At 41.6% G+C, this 15,602-nt stretch overlaps 4 protein-coding genes across 4 annotated transcripts in view; 2 read left to right on the forward strand and 2 right to left on the reverse strand.

Moving 5' to 3' along the window:
- Nucleotides 1-153: 153 nt before the first annotated feature.
- MONOS_5327 (uncharacterized protein) lies at nt 154-10,614 on the forward strand (the record flags this gene model as incomplete). The annotated part of the gene is made up of 12 exons (XM_067875464.1): nt 154-162; nt 224-315; nt 368-653; nt 723-896; nt 1,039-1,255; nt 1,464-1,543; nt 1,686-1,774; nt 1,967-2,220; nt 2,448-2,601; nt 2,856-8,491; nt 8,766-8,983; nt 9,219-10,614. 12 exons carry the CDS (start codon nt 154-156, stop codon nt 10,404-10,406), a joined length of 8,397 nt encoding a protein of 2,798 aa, XP_067728446.1. The 3' UTR covers nt 10,407-10,614.
- On the reverse strand, nt 10,540-11,356 carry MONOS_5328 (putative prefoldin subunit 2). Its single transcript, XM_067875465.1, has 3 exons — nt 11,143-11,356; nt 10,888-11,011; nt 10,540-10,805 (listed from the first exon to the last, which is right to left on the reverse strand). Exons 1-3 carry the CDS (start codon nt 11,328-11,330, stop codon nt 10,647-10,649), a joined length of 471 nt encoding a protein of 156 aa, XP_067728447.1. The 5' UTR covers nt 11,331-11,356; the 3' UTR covers nt 10,540-10,646.
- Nucleotides 11,357-11,369: 13 nt separating this feature from the next.
- MONOS_5329 (uncharacterized protein) lies at nt 11,370-14,319 on the forward strand. The gene is made up of 4 exons (XM_067875466.1): nt 11,370-12,014; nt 12,065-13,178; nt 13,287-13,380; nt 13,597-14,319. The coding sequence occupies exons 1-4, from the start codon at nt 11,412-11,414 to the stop codon at nt 13,880-13,882; spliced, it is 2,097 nt and encodes a 698-aa protein (XP_067728448.1). The 5' UTR covers nt 11,370-11,411; the 3' UTR covers nt 13,883-14,319.
- Nucleotides 14,320-14,402: 83 nt separating this feature from the next.
- The window catches only part of MONOS_5330 (uncharacterized protein), a gene marked incomplete at its 5' end in the record, with an annotated part of 2,441 nt that continues 1,241 nt past the window's right edge, over nt 14,403-15,602 (reverse strand). The window contains 3 exons of the mRNA XM_067875468.1: nt 14,403-14,757; nt 14,917-15,052; nt 15,227-15,602. The exon at nt 15,227-15,602 is cut by the window's right edge and continues 1,241 nt beyond it. Of these exons, the coding sequence (XP_067728449.1) occupies nt 14,561-14,757; nt 14,917-15,052; nt 15,227-15,602 (709 nt within the window). The 3' untranslated portion in view covers nt 14,403-14,560. The remainder of the gene's footprint in view (nt 14,758-14,916; nt 15,053-15,226) is intronic.

A 15,602-nucleotide genomic window follows, 5' to 3' on the forward strand; every position in this document is an offset into this window, starting at 1 on the left:
AAATATCATAAATAATTATTGCTTCGTTTCAAATCGGTTGGGGAAAGATACATGAGTTCGAATAAGGATGGTATGAATACCTCTATTGAAAGTTCGTTATCTAGTATTTAATAAAAATCGGGATTTTTTTATTATAAAGATTTTGAAACAGAGATGATGCAGGTTTGGACTTTTAAATGTGAATTATATTCATGTATATCACTGATTCTGTTTCTTTAATTAGCCAACCGACGATCTTTTCGAAGAAAAAGATTTGGACATTGCATTCCCTGAAGGCGAATCTCTTCCGCCTGCATCAAATGATAATATATTTCAGTTTGCGATTTGATAATCATTATTTTAAAAATAAATTCAAATTTCTTTCCAGAGTTGAACTTTCAAATGTATTTTCAACAACAATTAAAAACAACTGTGCGACATACGGAAGCCCCACTTCCTATTTAGTTGAAACATCAGGGGCAACAGTTGGAACAGAAAGTGGTATTAGCTTCAGCGTTGCCCCTAATGGAGATTATAAAGGAACTGTTGGAGATGACGACAATGCTGTTACAGCACTTGAAAAAACAGCTGAAACATTGATAATTGGCAGAAAAAATGGAAAAATTGAAGTCTGGAAGGGAACACCATCCACAGGATATGCAAAAGAAAAGGAAGTTGTGTAATTTGAATACCCTTATAAAAATTTTTTAACAAATGTGAATATATGTATTTTTGAAAATCAGTTTTTTGATGCATCAGATCAAACTGCAGTTATTCAATTATTTGCGCTCCAAGATTCAAATTCTTTTGTTGCAGCTTTCTTTTCTGGGCGCTCACTTGTATTGCCTCCTGCAAAGACATCTATCTTTTCGAAACAAAAACGTGTTTTGCTTACTGATTCGCAATCACACGGAGCGGTATATGAAATTCTATAATTCTGAAATTATCTGAAGAGTTTTATATTTAAACAAAAAATTTTTTTCTTTCAAAATGTATTCTAACAACATAATAATACTTGCCTTTTTTCCCCCCCCCATTTGTGCTGTATATATTTCGCAGATGCTGAGTTGTGCGTTGTCGATACAAGGAACGACAAAGGAAGGAGTGTCGTATTTATTTGCCAGTGCTTCTCTGACTGCTGTGGCTGTCCAGATAAGCAATGCAGGCAACATCGAGACCGTTGCGCGGATGGAATTTCCGACAGAGGGCATTCCGCAGTCAACACCGCCTTACCCCCATGTGGCTTGGAGGCCAAGGCAAGGGCCGGATATTGAGAGTTTGAATGAGGAAGAGAAAGTGGGGAAGAAAAAAGAAAAACAAAAAAGAAGAAGAAAAGAAATGGATAAAGATAAAGATAAAAATTATTTTATTTTATTTTATTGATTTTTTGCATATTTTTGTGTTATGATGAGTTGTTTGAAAAATTTGAAATTAAATCCATTAATAAAATTTTTAATGTTTCATTTTCTGTTTTATTATTTCAGATATTCTTTCTGTGGGATATTTCAAAACGGTCTCGTTCTATATGCCATCTTTGAAGCAGTTTCCTGCTCAATTCTGCATCGTATGCCTTCAAAACAATTTATTAACAGACTTTGTAATTTAATGACTCAATTTTTTATTTCTTTGCTCCAATAATACTAAAATTATACAAACGCTTTTCTTTTTCTTTTCTTTCTTTCTTTTTTTTTTCCCTTCTCCTTTAGCCGAGTGTCAGCATCGAAGGAATCACAATGACACACAGATGGATTGACACCACAACACTCGCTTTGATCGACTCAATGCACAACTTTCAGTATGCATCTATCTTTAATTTATGTAAGTTCTTTTATATTGCAATATTCTTCATTTATTTTTCTTTCATTCTCTCTCTCTCTCTCTCTCTCTCTCTCTCTTTTTTTTTTTTTTTTTTTTTCTTTCTTTCTTTCTTTCTGTTCCCATCATCAACACACTCAACAATTACCATCCCATTCAAACCTTCCCCAAGCTTCTTCTCCTATCCAGACGGCGGGCATTTATGTGTCATCCAGCTCCCTTCCCTTACAATGTCCACAAGACCCTTCACACACACCCTCTTCTCAATGATACCAACACACCCAACTGTCCTCCCCCCTTCTTCGTCTTCTGCATTCGTCGTGTCTTCAACAGCTGTTGTGCTTCGCCAGTCGCCTTCGAGTGCGACTTCTGCGTTGATGAAGACTCTTTCTTCATCTTCTGCAGATGCGAGCTTGATGGGACAAGGTTTGGGGAAGTTTTAGTTGTAATTATTTTTATTTTGGCAAAAAAAAAAGAGAAAAATGATAAATTAAAATGAAAATATTTTCATTTCTTCCTCATATTTTTTTATTTTATTTTATTTTATTTTTTTGAACTTGCATAACTAACTTCCAATTTATCTGTCTATTTCTCCATTTACCCCCCACCCCTTCAAACAATTGCAATTCTTCCTGTCATATTTTCCCATTCAGTCAAACCTTGTCTGCTTTGCCTGTCTGAAGATGCTGAGCTTTTTGTCGTGTCTTTTGCGTCGTGGCCTGACCGGCTGTCGCTGCTCGCAGAGAAGAAGAAAGACCTCATAAAACTGCTGGCTCTTATAGTCGAGTTCTACTACACTACAAACCCGTATGATTTATGAGATTTTTTATTATTTTATTATGTTATTAATGAATTAATTGTGTGTATGTCTTTTCAAAATTTCCTTTCTTTATTTTCTAAACCAACTTTTTTCTTTAACTTCCAACCTCATTTCTCTTTATCTCTTCTCCATCCCCTTTCTTTCTTTCTTTCTCATATTCTCTCGCCCTCTCTTTCTCTCATTCTCTCATTTTCTCATTTTCTCATTCTCTCATTCTCTCTTTCTCTCTCTCCCATTCCAGTTCAATGCACTCCCTCCCACTCGAAAAGAAAGTGCGCCAAAGCAACGTGCTTGAAGTCGGGGGAAAACTCATAGCAGCTCTTGTGAAGGAGACAATGGCAGAGGCAGTGCAGAGTCTGAAGCCGTCTTCGATTGAAAGCGCTGTGCAGAAGGCAGAAGAAGAAGAGAAGAAGAGAAGAAGAGAAAAAAGAGAGGCAATGAAGGAGGCGGGTAGGAGACTGCTGGGTGCAAGTGCTGTTGAAGAAGAAGGAGAAGAAGGTGGAGAAGGAGAAGGAAGAGGAGAAGGAAAAGAGGGATTGGCAGAAAGAGAGAAAGGAAATGGAGAAGGGAAAGATTCGTCTTCAGATGCAAAGGGAGAAGGAGAAGGTGATGAATCGAAAAAAGGAGAAGCAGGAAACGACGACGAAGATGCAGAAGAAGCCGAAGAAGAGGAAGCCGAGGAAGAGGAAGAGGAAGAGGAAGAGGAAGAAGAAGATGACTCACCCGATGCTGTTATCATGCCCAAGCCAAAGGCAAAGCCGAAGCCGAAGCCGCTTTCATTCCTGGCTGCTGCGAAGGCTGCGACGACGCTGTCGATCTTTGCGAAAAAGGCAGCACAGCCAAAGGGACCAACGTCACTCTTCTTGCTTGACTACATCAACAGAACAAAGGAGAAGGCGAAGGAGAAGGAGCAGGCAGGTTCTTCTTCTCCTTCTTCTGCTTCTTCTTCTGCTTCTGACGCTTCTTCTTCTTCTTCGTCAGATTCTTCATCAAATGATCTATTTGCCCAGAGCTATCTTCCATCACAAACCGTCCCTTCATTTCTGGGCTTTTCTGTGCATCTGATCGGAACTTTACTTACCTTCTGCACCAGAATCAACAACATCAAGTACTTCTTCGACTCTCTTCTCCCCATCCTCATCGCTGCTGTTGACGAAGCACCAGCACGCCCTCAAGCAGACGCCTCAGCTTCTGCCACGCCCTTCGGAGCAGCAGCAGGGGTACACGGTGGATTTGGCGGGTTTGGCGGGTTTGGAGGGCTTGGGGCATTGGGGAAAACAGCAGGACAGCAGATGAAGCTGGGGGGTGTGCAGGCAGGGAAGGAGGCAGGGAAAGGAGGGAAAGGAGAGGAGAAAAGTGATTCAGATGCAGATGAAATAAGCTCTTTTGCGTTTGACATGACACACGCGCTGGTGCTGTGCCTGATGAGGGGAATTCTCTGCGGGCAAGTGGCGGCTCTTCCGCCCACTCCTTCCTATCAGCTTGCTCCAAAAACGAATGATTCATCATCAACTTCTCCATCGTCTTCTTCTTCCCCTGCCAAGCCAGCTACCCCACTGTCTGCGGAGGAAGCCGAGAAGCAGAAGAAAATAGAAGAGGCAGCCAAGCAACAGCTGGCAGCGCTCCACCAGCCGCTCCTGCGTGTCCTCCTCAGCCACACCCAGCGCTGTGCTCCTCTTATGCACGAGGCACAGAAAAGGATGATAATTGCACTGGCTTCGCAGAGGAGCTTGAGCGATGGAGAAAGAGAATTCTGCTTCATGTGGGCGAAGAGGAAGAGGATGTGGAGGTTGTTGTTGGGCGCGCCGTATGTGTTTGTTGGAGGAGAAAGAAAGAAAGGAGAAAAGGGAGAGGGAGAAGAAGAAGGAGAACAATGTGCTTCTGCTTCATCATCATCATCATCATCATCTCTATCATCTGATTCTGGTGGTTGTATCCTCAGTGGGAAAGGCGTTATTTCCACTCACTCTCTCTGTGCTGTGCTCAAAATGCTGTGGAACACCTACATTTTATCACGAGTCAAGCCACAACAATCTTCCAATAATTCTCCATCTCCACCTTCAAATGCACCATCTTCTGTTGTTTCTTCATCCCCCGCAGTGAAAGGCGACTGCCCAGCTGAAGACGACGATGCTTTGACGCTGCCTGAGGTGTGTGCTGTGCTCCTGGCAGTGATTGACATTGTGGTGAGGAGAGGCATCTTCTTCCCAACAAACAGGGTGCTCAAGTCGAAGAGGAAGAGGATGGCGGCGGCGGGCCCGCTGCTTTGCTGGCTGTTTGGAGGAGATGGGGGAAGAGGGAAGAGTGGAAAGGAAGGAGGTGAAGGAGGTGAAGGAGGAGAAGGAGAAGGAGGAGAAAGAGAAGGAGAAAATGAAAATGCAGTCAAAGATAATAATAAATGTGATGTTACTAGCGGACTTGGAGGAAGTGAAAGGAAAGGAAGGAAAGAATGGATTCGAAGTGCAGATGCGAAGCAGCTGTATGAATCACTCAGCGAAGAGAACAAAAATAGAATGAAATCTCTTGGCCCATTCAAGTTTTCTTCTTCTTCTTCTTCTGTTAATAATGTCACGCTCATTGAAACTCTCAACCCATCAGACATTTACTCTCCATCGCCTTTGTCAACACTGCTGAAGTACAACTATCAACAGACTATTAACACAATAATAGTCCCCGCTCTTTCGTTGTGTCCTCTTCCAGATGCTTCTATTTCTAATGCAACAACAACAACATCTTCTTCTTCTCTTTCTTCTTCTCTTTCTTCTTCTCTTTCTTCTTCTTCTTCTCCCTCTTCCTCTTCTTCTTCATTCAACCCAACCAACCCAGTGGCTGTGTCATTAGCACAGGAGTCTGCTGTTGCCCTGAGCATTCCCTCGCTCATTCCACACAGCGAAGTCAAAGCAGAAACAAAAAGAAGCCAGAGAAAAGAGAAGAAGATGAAAAGAGAACAGAAAATGACAAAGAGAAGAGGAGAAAATGAGAAGGAGGAGAAGGAGAAAGAGAAAGAAAAAATGAAAAAGACAATAAAATCCTCAGAAAAATCAAAAGAAATCGAAAAAGACAACACAAATTCTCTGATAAACACACAAATTGGTCGTATCGGTACTGAAATCGACGAAAAATCGCTGCTTTCTGCAGATTCCATCCAAAATCTGCTTCCTTCTCTACATGAAGTTATCTCCTCGACGCTCAGTGCTGCTGAACTCGATGGAGATTGGAGTATTTTTGGGTGTGAAGGCATTCAAACACCACAAAGACCACAAACACCACATGCTTATCAGCAAGGAGGAGGCAGTGCTTATCCACAACAGAGCGATTATTCGGCTATCCCACGGCCACTTAACGCATCTGAAGCAGAAATTAATCAACAGAAGGAATTTTCTTCATTAACAACTTCTTCTTCTTCTTTTTCTTCTTCCAATGCAAATTCACGCACCATTTTGAGTCAATTACAGGCAGCAGATTTGATCAGGCTGCTCACCCCGCTTATTGTAAGCTCTGGTTATACTCTGTCTCCACTCCTGTTTTCACAGTTCTTGCAGCATTACATCTTCTGCTCTCAACTTTCATCATCATCATCCTCTTCTTCTTCTTCATCATCTTCTTCATCATCTTCTTCTTTGTCTTCTTCCTCCTCTGTCTTATCAATCCAGTCCTTCCAATCTCCATCTTCTGCTTTTCCTCCAGTCAACTCCCCACTTCATTCATCACAACAACAGCAGCAACAGCAGCAATATCGCAGTTCAAACAGACAACAACAACAACAACAGTTTCAATCAGCAAAAGAACCAACCCTTCCCTTTGCCCTCTTCACTGATGCTTCTTATCCTCTTTGCGATCCTGCCCCGTCTCCTGCCCCTCTGTCTGTTTCCCGCCGCTCAACCATTTTGTGCTCCCTCATTTCATTTTGCATGCCTAATTTATCTTCTATTTCATCATCATCATCATCATCATCATCTTCTTCTTCTTATCATTCCTCTTTCTCTCCCTTCTCTCATTCTGTCGCCTCACAGCTGAGCCGTCTGATGTGCACACACTCCTTCTTCTCACCCGCTGTGCTGCTGGCTGGCTTATGTGGAGACTATTTGTGTGCATTCGAATGCTTCATCCACAACAACGGCTTTGTTGGAGACAGAAACAGGGCGATGGAGAGGCTGATGAAGCAGGAGAGGAGGAGGGAGAAAGCAGCAGCGAGGAGAAGAGGAGCGATGGCAGGAGAAGGAGAAGGTGGTGAGGGAATGGGAGGAGAAGGAGGAGAAGGAGAAGGAGGGGAAGGAGGGACACAGAATGTAGAGATTACGTTTGGTGGAGCAGGAGAGGAAGAGGAAGAAGGCAAAGAACAAGGAGAAGAGAATTATGGGAGTGAAGGGACAGGGAAGGAGGAAAGAGGGAAAGGAGAAGAGGAGGAGTATGAATATGAGTATGAGTATGAAGAAGAAGAAGAAGAAGAAGAGGAAGAAGAGGACGATGCTGGAGAAATTAACAGAGCAAGAAGAAACAATGCAGAAGAGCTGGATTCAGAAGACGACGACGACGATGAAGTGGAAGGAGAAGAGTATCAGTCTGTGTTTGACTTCTGTCGCAACCAGCTGTCAGCATTGTCAATGCAGATTGAAAGTGATGAGTCTTCTGCTTCTTCTTCTTCTTCTTCTTCTCAAAGTGATCGTCCTACTCCTCTTAACACATCTCAATCATCATCCTCATCCTCCTCTTCCTCCTCTTCCTCTTCCTCTTCCCCCTCAACCGACGCCTTTCTCCTGAGCCACTTCAAACAAGTGCTGTTTGTCTCCCTTCCGCGCATCAGTGTCTTCGGCCTGACTGAATGTGCCAGCGTTATTCTTTCCATTCAGAGCGATGAGAACGTCCTCCTCTCCATCCTCGCTGACCAGCGCCCTCTTCTTTCCCGCTGCCTCGCCCTCATCCTCAACCAGAAGGGCTACCACATCACTACTTCCACTTTCTCTGCTTCTGCTTCTGCCTCTTCCTCTTCATTATCATCATCATCATCTTCTTCTTCTTTCTCTTCCCCCTCTTCTTCTGGTATAAGCTCTGCTGCCTCTGTCAGCGATGGGCCAGGTCCTGTTCTGTCGCTCTTCCAACACGAAGGAGAGAACAAGAAAGATGCCGACGCCTCGCCTGATTCTGGAGCACAGCAAGGCATGCAATCTTCTGCTTCTTCTTCTTCATTACCATTATCTTCATCCTCTTCATCCTCTTCTTTATCATTATCTTCTTCTTCTTCTTCTTCTTCTCTTTCATCAGCAGGTGCTGGCTCTGCTGCTTCTTCTCCTTCTTCTCTGTCTTCACCTGGCTCTCCTCCAGCTGCTTCAATGGCCTCTCCCCAGCAGAAGGAGAAAGTGAAGCCGCTGACAGCTGCCTTGTCTGTCCGCTCGATTGAACTCCTGTTTGAAGAGCTGTGCTCTTCCTCTATGCCATCTGCTGCATCTGCATCTGCTTCTGCTTCTTCTTCTCCTTCTTCACTTAACTCATCATCATCTTCTTATCCTTCTTCTTCTTCTTCACATTCTCCTTCTCCTTCCTCCTCATCCATCATCACTCCACAAACCACTCCCAACGACGATGCTGCAGCTTATCTGTTTCTCTCTCAATTCCCTTCAGTCCGCTCAAATGTGGAAGGCTTAACTCGAATTGCGCAGATGCGCCGGGCGCTCCTCTGCTTGTCTTTTCTGTCAGACCTCATCGGAAACAAAGAAGGAGCAAAGAAATCGCTCGATTCAGCGCTGGAGCTGTGGATGAATGCGACGTCGTCGTTTGTCAACTCGCTGGCGTTGTTTGTGCATGGCAACAGACACACACACACCATCCCTGTCAGATCATTACCACAGGAGATAAGACATCTTTGCGAGGATGCTGATGGTTTGGAATGGGGAGTTTATTTATGTTATTTAATTATTTATTTATTTTATTATTTTGGACAATTGTTGGATTTATTAATCAATTCTATTTATTGTTAAATTAAATTAAATTAAATTCAAATAATTATTATTTGTTTATATTCCTCCTCATTCACAACTAATAATATTATACATTCTATTCCTATTCCTATTCTCATTCTCATTCTCATTCTCATTCTCATTCTCATTCTCATTCTCATTCCCATTCCCATCTCCATTCCCATCTTCCATGTCAGACACATGGAAAGGGATCATGCAGCGTGCGTGTGTGATGTGGCGCTGGCTGAGTGCGTCTGTGCCGATGGTGCGGCAGCTGCGTGACCTGTCTGCCGAACACGTCAGCGACTTGTTCCATTTGGCTGCTGTGTGGACAGACAAGAGAGGGCCCTTCGAGACACAGAAGGAGCTGGGCGAGTTCTTGTCACGGGCAGTGCTGTCGAGATATCCGTATTGGGTGTGTGGAGAGAAGATTATTTTTTTTTCTTTTTCTTTTTCTTTTTCTTTTTCTTTTTCTTTTTCTTTTTCTTTTTCTTTTTCTTTTTCTTTTTCTTTTTCTTTTTCTTTTTCTTTTTCTTTTTCTTTTTTAATGATGTTTTGATAATAATAAACATAATATTTCTTTCTCATGGCTCATTTTCATTTCTTATTAAAAAATTTCACTTATTAATCTCACTCTCTAAACAAACCAGGCCTGCATCCGCATATTAGACAGCATCAACGCCTTCTTCTCTTCTGACTCAAACATTGCTACTTTCACCACCCCCCGTTCTCCATTCCCTTATCTCCCTCTGTGCATCGTGCGTGAGTTCGATGTTATCCGCCTTCTCCACGACTTCCTCATCCCCAATGGCAGCTCCCCTTCTTCATCTTCTTCCTCCTCCTCCTCTTCCTCTGCCCTTCTATCTCCTTCACATGCCCAGTCCTTCTCCTCCTCTGCAGTGGAGAATGAATGGACCCACGTGATCACCCAGATCTCCTCCTTCCACTCGTTCCGGAGCCACGCTCACTGTGCCCTCGCCCGCACGCTGCTAAAGGCGTTGCAAACGAAAGCGATCGCCGTCGCCTTCAACGCTCTGCTCGGCCGCGTCGACCTCAACAAGCTCTTCACACAGCTCTCCAAAAATCGCACGATGCAGTTTGAAGATGTGCAGTTTGTGCTGACAGCGATGCTGGATCTATTGCAGATCGATGTCTCTTTCCTCCGCTCTGCACACACAATGGGCGAGGCTACGAACACGGCACTTGTGAAACAGATGGTCGCATCCAGAGGAGCTGCACGGCGTGTCATAATTCCACAGATAAGGTTGGATGCTCTTGCTCAACAAAGCGCTTCTTCTTCATCTTCTTCTTCAACTTTGTCTTCTTCTGCGACAAAGCCTTCTCACTCACTTGCTGATTCACTGCTGGGATCTGCAAGCTCGCTGTCGTGCTGCTTGTGTGACCAGCCACTGCTTATTTTGCCTCAGGGCGATCAAGCTGCCCGGCCAAGCGAAAACGATCCATCATCATCATCATCTTCTTCTTCCTCATCTTCTTCATCACCCTCCGACTCCCTCGATCTCTCCCCCTTTATCTCCTTCAACTGCGGACACTTTGCCCATCTGCGGTGTGTCCCCGCCCACGGAGGCATGTCCTTCCTTGCCTGTGCCCGCTGCGCCCCTCCGCAGCGCTTTGCCTACCATCGCTGGGCATCTCGCGAGCAGATACGGCCAGAGCCTCTACCCCTCCAGCCAGCTGAGCCTGGCGCCCCACCCCCAGTTTCCGCACACCCGTTCGACTGGATGCTGCCGTGGGACGCGCCGACTGCCCAGCTGCGCATTGCTGACGGTGCAACTGTGTGCATCCCGGATAAGAAGTCCTTTAAAATACAGCTGTAGGCTTCTCATTAAATTATGAATGAACCTATAAAATGAATTTTTTTAAATGCTTGTGTTTTGTGTCCTTTTATTTCAATGTTTATTGTATTGTTAATTTTTTATTAATCACTTCTCTCTCTATCTTTGCATTTTTATAGAGTTGATGTGTTCTTACTTGTTTGTTTTTAGAGATGAGATGAAAAAGAAGAGAAATAATCTACCCAAAGCCTGCTTTCAATAATCCTAACAAAAAAAATACATTTAAGCCAAGACTCCAGGAGCAGGTCCAGATAATGATGCTACTGAGCTGCTTGAAGCCTCATCAGAAGGTGGAATAACAGCTAATTTCTTTTGAACGTCCATCAGTATTTTTTGTTTCTTCTCAAGTTCTTTTTGAAGTTGTTCTGAAATGTTACAAATCTAAAAAATTGCAATAAATCAGCATTATTATGAAACACATAGAACATTTCAAATAAAAATCAAAATCGAGAAAATATCAAACGCCTTCATAATTCGATTTGATCGATGGAAGAAATTCGCCAACAGTCCTTTCAACAAGAACATCACCAATCATCCTCCAACACTTACGCGATGCCTCCATTGGAGTTAGTGTTTCAATTACAAGTCTACGTTTATAGTTAAAATGATTTTCGAAAAATAGTTTGATAACGATAAAAAGTGCAAAAAAACATGCCATGATAAAATGTAAATCATAAAAATCATAATAAAAACATTATAAATAAAAAATGTACAGTACCTGTGTTCAACTTTATCATTATCAATTTCAGCTAGTCTTTGAGTTAAATCGACAACTTCAGAACGAACAGTTTGGAACAATTGTTCAATTGCTTGTGGAGATGTTGCGCTATTGACAACAGGATCTGTTGAAGATGACGTCGAAGAAGTTGAGGAACTTGATGGCATCGCTACGTGTGTTTCCGACATTATTAAAAATTTTTATCTAAAATAAAGGCACATTTCCATAATTACAATTTTCATATATTAATTTTTGTGTTTCAGCCTTAAATGGAACTTGAAAAACAAGAGGGGAACAACATAACTTGGTGGAGTGGCACAGCATTAGATTTAAGATTTTTAGGCGAAGATAATCTTGTTCAAATTGCAAAACTTGCTTCATCTCCTGAAGAATTTTATAAGAAATATGTTGAACAAAATAATTTTGAAAGCTTAAAGAATGACGTCATGGAAGCGTTAGATACAACAAAGGAATATTCAGAAGATTTTTCTTCTCGTGTAATGCAGTATTTTTCTTGTCATTGGATCAAGAATTGCTTGGCAAAAGAAGACCAAAAACAAAGACAATCAGCTTCATTTGAAAATAAAACCGAAGGATCAGAAGATTCAACTGCAGCGGAAGAAGTTTCAAAACCCGAACAGAAAAATGATGAAGAATCTTTAACTAATAATACAAATATTGAACAAGATATTGCTAAAAATGAAGAAGGAAAAGAAGTTGAACCAATGGAAAACAAGCAAGAGCTTCATGAAACAGAGGAAGTATCTTCCCACAATGAGGAAAAAGAAAACGAACAACAAAAAGAGCTACAAAAAGACTCTGGTTTTTCGATGGCAGTGAGCCTTTCAGAATCTCAAGAGCAATTAAGAAAGGTTTGAAAAAAACGAGTTCATTTTAATTATAGATTTAATTTTTTATTTAGACACTTCCATCGACATTGCTTTCGGAAACAAAGGCTTCAACTAATATTATGTCAATGGCCAAAACTCAAAATGAAATTATTGAGATACTTTTCCAACAAATAGCGGATCTTCGTGACTGGTACATTTCACAAATTGGTGTTGTCAACGCAGAGTTGAAGCAGATCAAGGAAGACCAGAAGAAACTAGCAAACTCATTTAATGAAATGAGAAAATTCATCCAAAATTATTCACAGCAAGTCAAAAAACAAATAAATAATCTCGAGTCACAGATGTCAAATAGCCCATCGTTGATGCCCGGACAGCAGATGATGCAGCCAATGCAGCCAATCCAACCAATGCAATCAATGCAATCAATGCCATCCATGCAGTTTGTGATTCCCCCACTACCTCCACAACAGCCCCAATACATGTACGTTCATCCACAAGTCTCACAGCCTTCGATGATGAACGTTGGATATGCTACGCCCATGCCACCTCCAATAATGAGCCAGCCACCTCCAAGCCAGCTCCCTTCATTTCCACCACCAATTGCCCAGACCACATCAGCAAACCAGTGCCCAGGCTTTCCTCTGCAGTTTGCTCGTCCACCGCCTTCTTCGTCTTCGTCTTCCTCTTCATCATCTTCTTCCTCCTCATCATCTTCATCATCGTCCTCCTCCTCATCTTCTTCAAAACCATCCACAAAGCATGCTCCAACTGTCATTCCGATTGGCGACTTTGTTGATTCACAGTTGGGATCTGACCCGTCTGACAGAAGAGAAGAGCTGTCTTCGCATCCAATGAAATCCACGCCTGCTTTTGTTCCCCACATTACAGCGCTTCCCCCGCGCCCTCCGCCTTCTATCAGCACAGACGAATCGGGTATTGAGCTGGTGAAGATGCCGAGCAGTGCAATGCAGCCGGGGAGTCAAGAGGAAGAAATGAATCCTGTTTCTTTGTCTGTGTCTGATCTGCTGCCGCAAGCGCAGTTTGAGCTGAGGGAGCCGAGTGTTGTCCAGTGCGAAGGGAAGAAGCTGCGGTGGATCAAAAAGAAGGAGACGACGGTGCTGCTGGATCATGTTGTGCTGGAAGGAATCGTGTCTGTCGAGTGGAAGGTGGTGACTGCAGGAAAAGGTTTGCATTTTATTTACAGAAGTGCAAAACATTAAACAATATTTTGAATTTAATTTGTTGTTGTTATTATTTTTTGGAATGTTTGAAATTTTCTTTGGGAATTAATAGATAGCTCTATTGAACTTGGATTTGCTATGGACGTGCTTGGAGATGGTTGTGCTGATGAGCAGTCACAAAACATATATGCAAGTTACAAAAACTCGTTTGCATTTGAATTTATTTATTTTGCAGATTCATAAATGAATATTTAATTAATCTTTTCTAAAAATTTGTTTACTTTTGAAAATCTTATTCAAAACATTCAATTTTTGTATTAAAAAAACAACTGAAATTTAATCTATCAATTGATTCTCATTATGCACAAATGTGCTATATGCATTCACACCATGAAACATTTGACTTCACTTCTTCTGTTCAGAGGCATGTTCAAAGTGAGATCTCTGACACGGCATCTTGACGGATTCCGCGCCGGAGATATTATCCGACTGGAGCTGGACATGATCACAAGAGATGCACAGTTCTTCAAGAACAACCATCCCGTTCCCTTGCGAATCGCAAAAATTCCGCAAGTGAACAAGTTCTTCCTGCGTGCGAGTGGGACAGACACGACTGTGGAGTTGCTGTCTCTTCTGCAGCTATTTGAGCACACGCCTGTCAGCAAGGCGCTTATAAGTGAGCTGGTGCAGATGGACAAGTTGGACTAGATTTGTCCAATTGTTGGCGCTGCACCGTTACAAAAAGAGGTTAGAGTCGTAAGTGTTTCAAATGTTAAATACTTTTAACGTTCTTTCTTTTGAGATATATATCGAAGTTTTCTGCATCTTTGTTTTTTCTTTCTTTTTATTTTCTTTTATTTTTTCCCATTTATTTCCTTTCAAAGTTTCCATTAATGAAGTTTACTGTTTATTATGTTTTTTTGAAAAGGGTGAACTGAATTATTGCTTTTTTTGTGGGATTTTCAATGCCACCTTTTAAAAAATTATATTGAAAATTGAACATTAGTCTTTACATACACTGATCCATTTTTTCAAAGTTTACAAAAATAAAGAGAACTTGAAGTTGTAACTGAAATTGATTGAAAATAAGCATATTATCTTTTTCATTTCTCCATCATTTAATAATAAAAAAACTAATTATCAAATAAATTACATCAATTCTTTTTTAGGCATGCTGAATATAATCATAAAGTCCACGTAGTTGAATATTGAAAGTGAAAAAAGCTAATGAACTTCAATAATTCTCTTTTTTTTTTTTCACAACAAAAAAATAGAAAAAAATATTAAACATTTCCAATGAAATGAAACATGACAACAACAACAAAAAATGAAAAGATATGCAAAAACAAATACAAAGATTAAATAATGATAAATAATTTAACAATTTCAGTGAATCTGGACAGAAGCTGCAGTAGTTGCAGTATCATCCGCCATGATGGCATAATCAGTGATGGATCGTGTGTTTGGTGTTTCTCTGTAAAAGGCAAAGAATCCGTTTGTGCAACATATCAGCAAGTAGCCCCTCTGCCACTTCACTGAACTAACTGAGCTGCATCCATATGGAAGGAGAGATTCACCAGCCTCTGAAACAGAATAGCATGTCAAGTTGAAATTCCACAAAAGAAATAAAATTAAATATATATAAATATAAATATATATTTGAGAAAAAAATAAATGAAAAATATTTCAGGAAAATAGAATAAGTTTAGTAATGAACAAATCATATTAAAATGAGTACAAACCGACATAAGGCAGAATTTCAAAAGGAGCCGAACCAAAAATGAAGAACTTCTTCTGTCGTTCCTTTAATGTGAAGTTCATTAGTGTTGACGACATCTCCTCAGGCCTCAGAGTTGATTGGAGCAAAAGATGCTGAGGCTGAATTCAAAACAGCATGTGGACAGAAAATGGGCAAAAGATATAAAAAAAAACATATTCAAATATTATTTCAATCAACATATAGTTGACAAATTCAACAAAAGTTGATAAATCGAAAAAAAAAATTTTTTTTTTAAATGTCAATTATTAAATACAAAAAATTTAACCACAAACCGATTCATATCCTTCGTACTGGTTGTGCTTCGAAGCCATTTCTCTCGGATCCTGCATCGATCCGTGGTAGTTCCCGCGCTGCGGCACTTCTGTCAGCCGCAAAGTGTCGTCGCTGCGGAGCAGGTGGCTTTCTCTGATCCGCTCCACAAGCAGGCGGTCCATTTCTCGCTCCCTCTCTTCCATCATCTCAAGCTCAGCCTGCGCGTCCCGCTGCAGCAAAAAGCGCTTCAGCTTGTCCTTCTTCGACAGCGCCCACCCGGCCGCTTTCTTCCGCTCCTTCCGCTCTTTCTTCCGGTCTTTCCTTTTCTCTGATCGTTCCCTGTGCTTCTCTTCGTTGCTCGCACTGAGCTCAGCAGCAGCTGCTACAAGCGCTCTT

The sequence above is a fragment of the Monocercomonoides exilis genome, assembly GCF_001643675.1.
Source record: "Monocercomonoides exilis strain PA203 chromosome Unknown scaffold19-1596985, whole genome shotgun sequence".
Classification (NCBI taxonomy): Eukaryota; Preaxostyla; order Oxymonadida; family Polymastigidae; genus Monocercomonoides; species Monocercomonoides exilis.

Bases quoted from the DNA above. Each gene is read 5' to 3' on its own strand.
- MONOS_5328 (XM_067875465.1), bottom strand. From the start codon at position 11,330: ATGTCGGAAACACACGTAGCGATGCCATCAAGTTCCTCAACTTCTTCG. The intron at 11,012-11,142 runs GTACTGTACATT...CTATAAACGTAG, and splicing joins AATGATAAAGTTGAACACAG to ACTTGTAATTGAAACACTAA. The intron at 10,806-10,887 runs GTTTGATATTTT...GCAATTTTTTAG, and splicing joins TCAAATCGAATTATGAAGGC to ATTTGTAACATTTCAGAACA.
- MONOS_5329 (XM_067875466.1), top strand. From the start codon at position 11,412: ATGGAACTTGAAAAACAAGAGGGGAACAACATAACTTGGTGGAGTGGC. The intron at 12,015-12,064 runs GTTTGAAAAAAA...TTTTTTATTTAG, and splicing joins CTCAAGAGCAATTAAGAAAG to ACACTTCCATCGACATTGCT. The intron at 13,381-13,596 runs GTTTGCATTTGA...TCTTCTGTTCAG, and splicing joins TATGCAAGTTACAAAAACTC to AGGCATGTTCAAAGTGAGAT.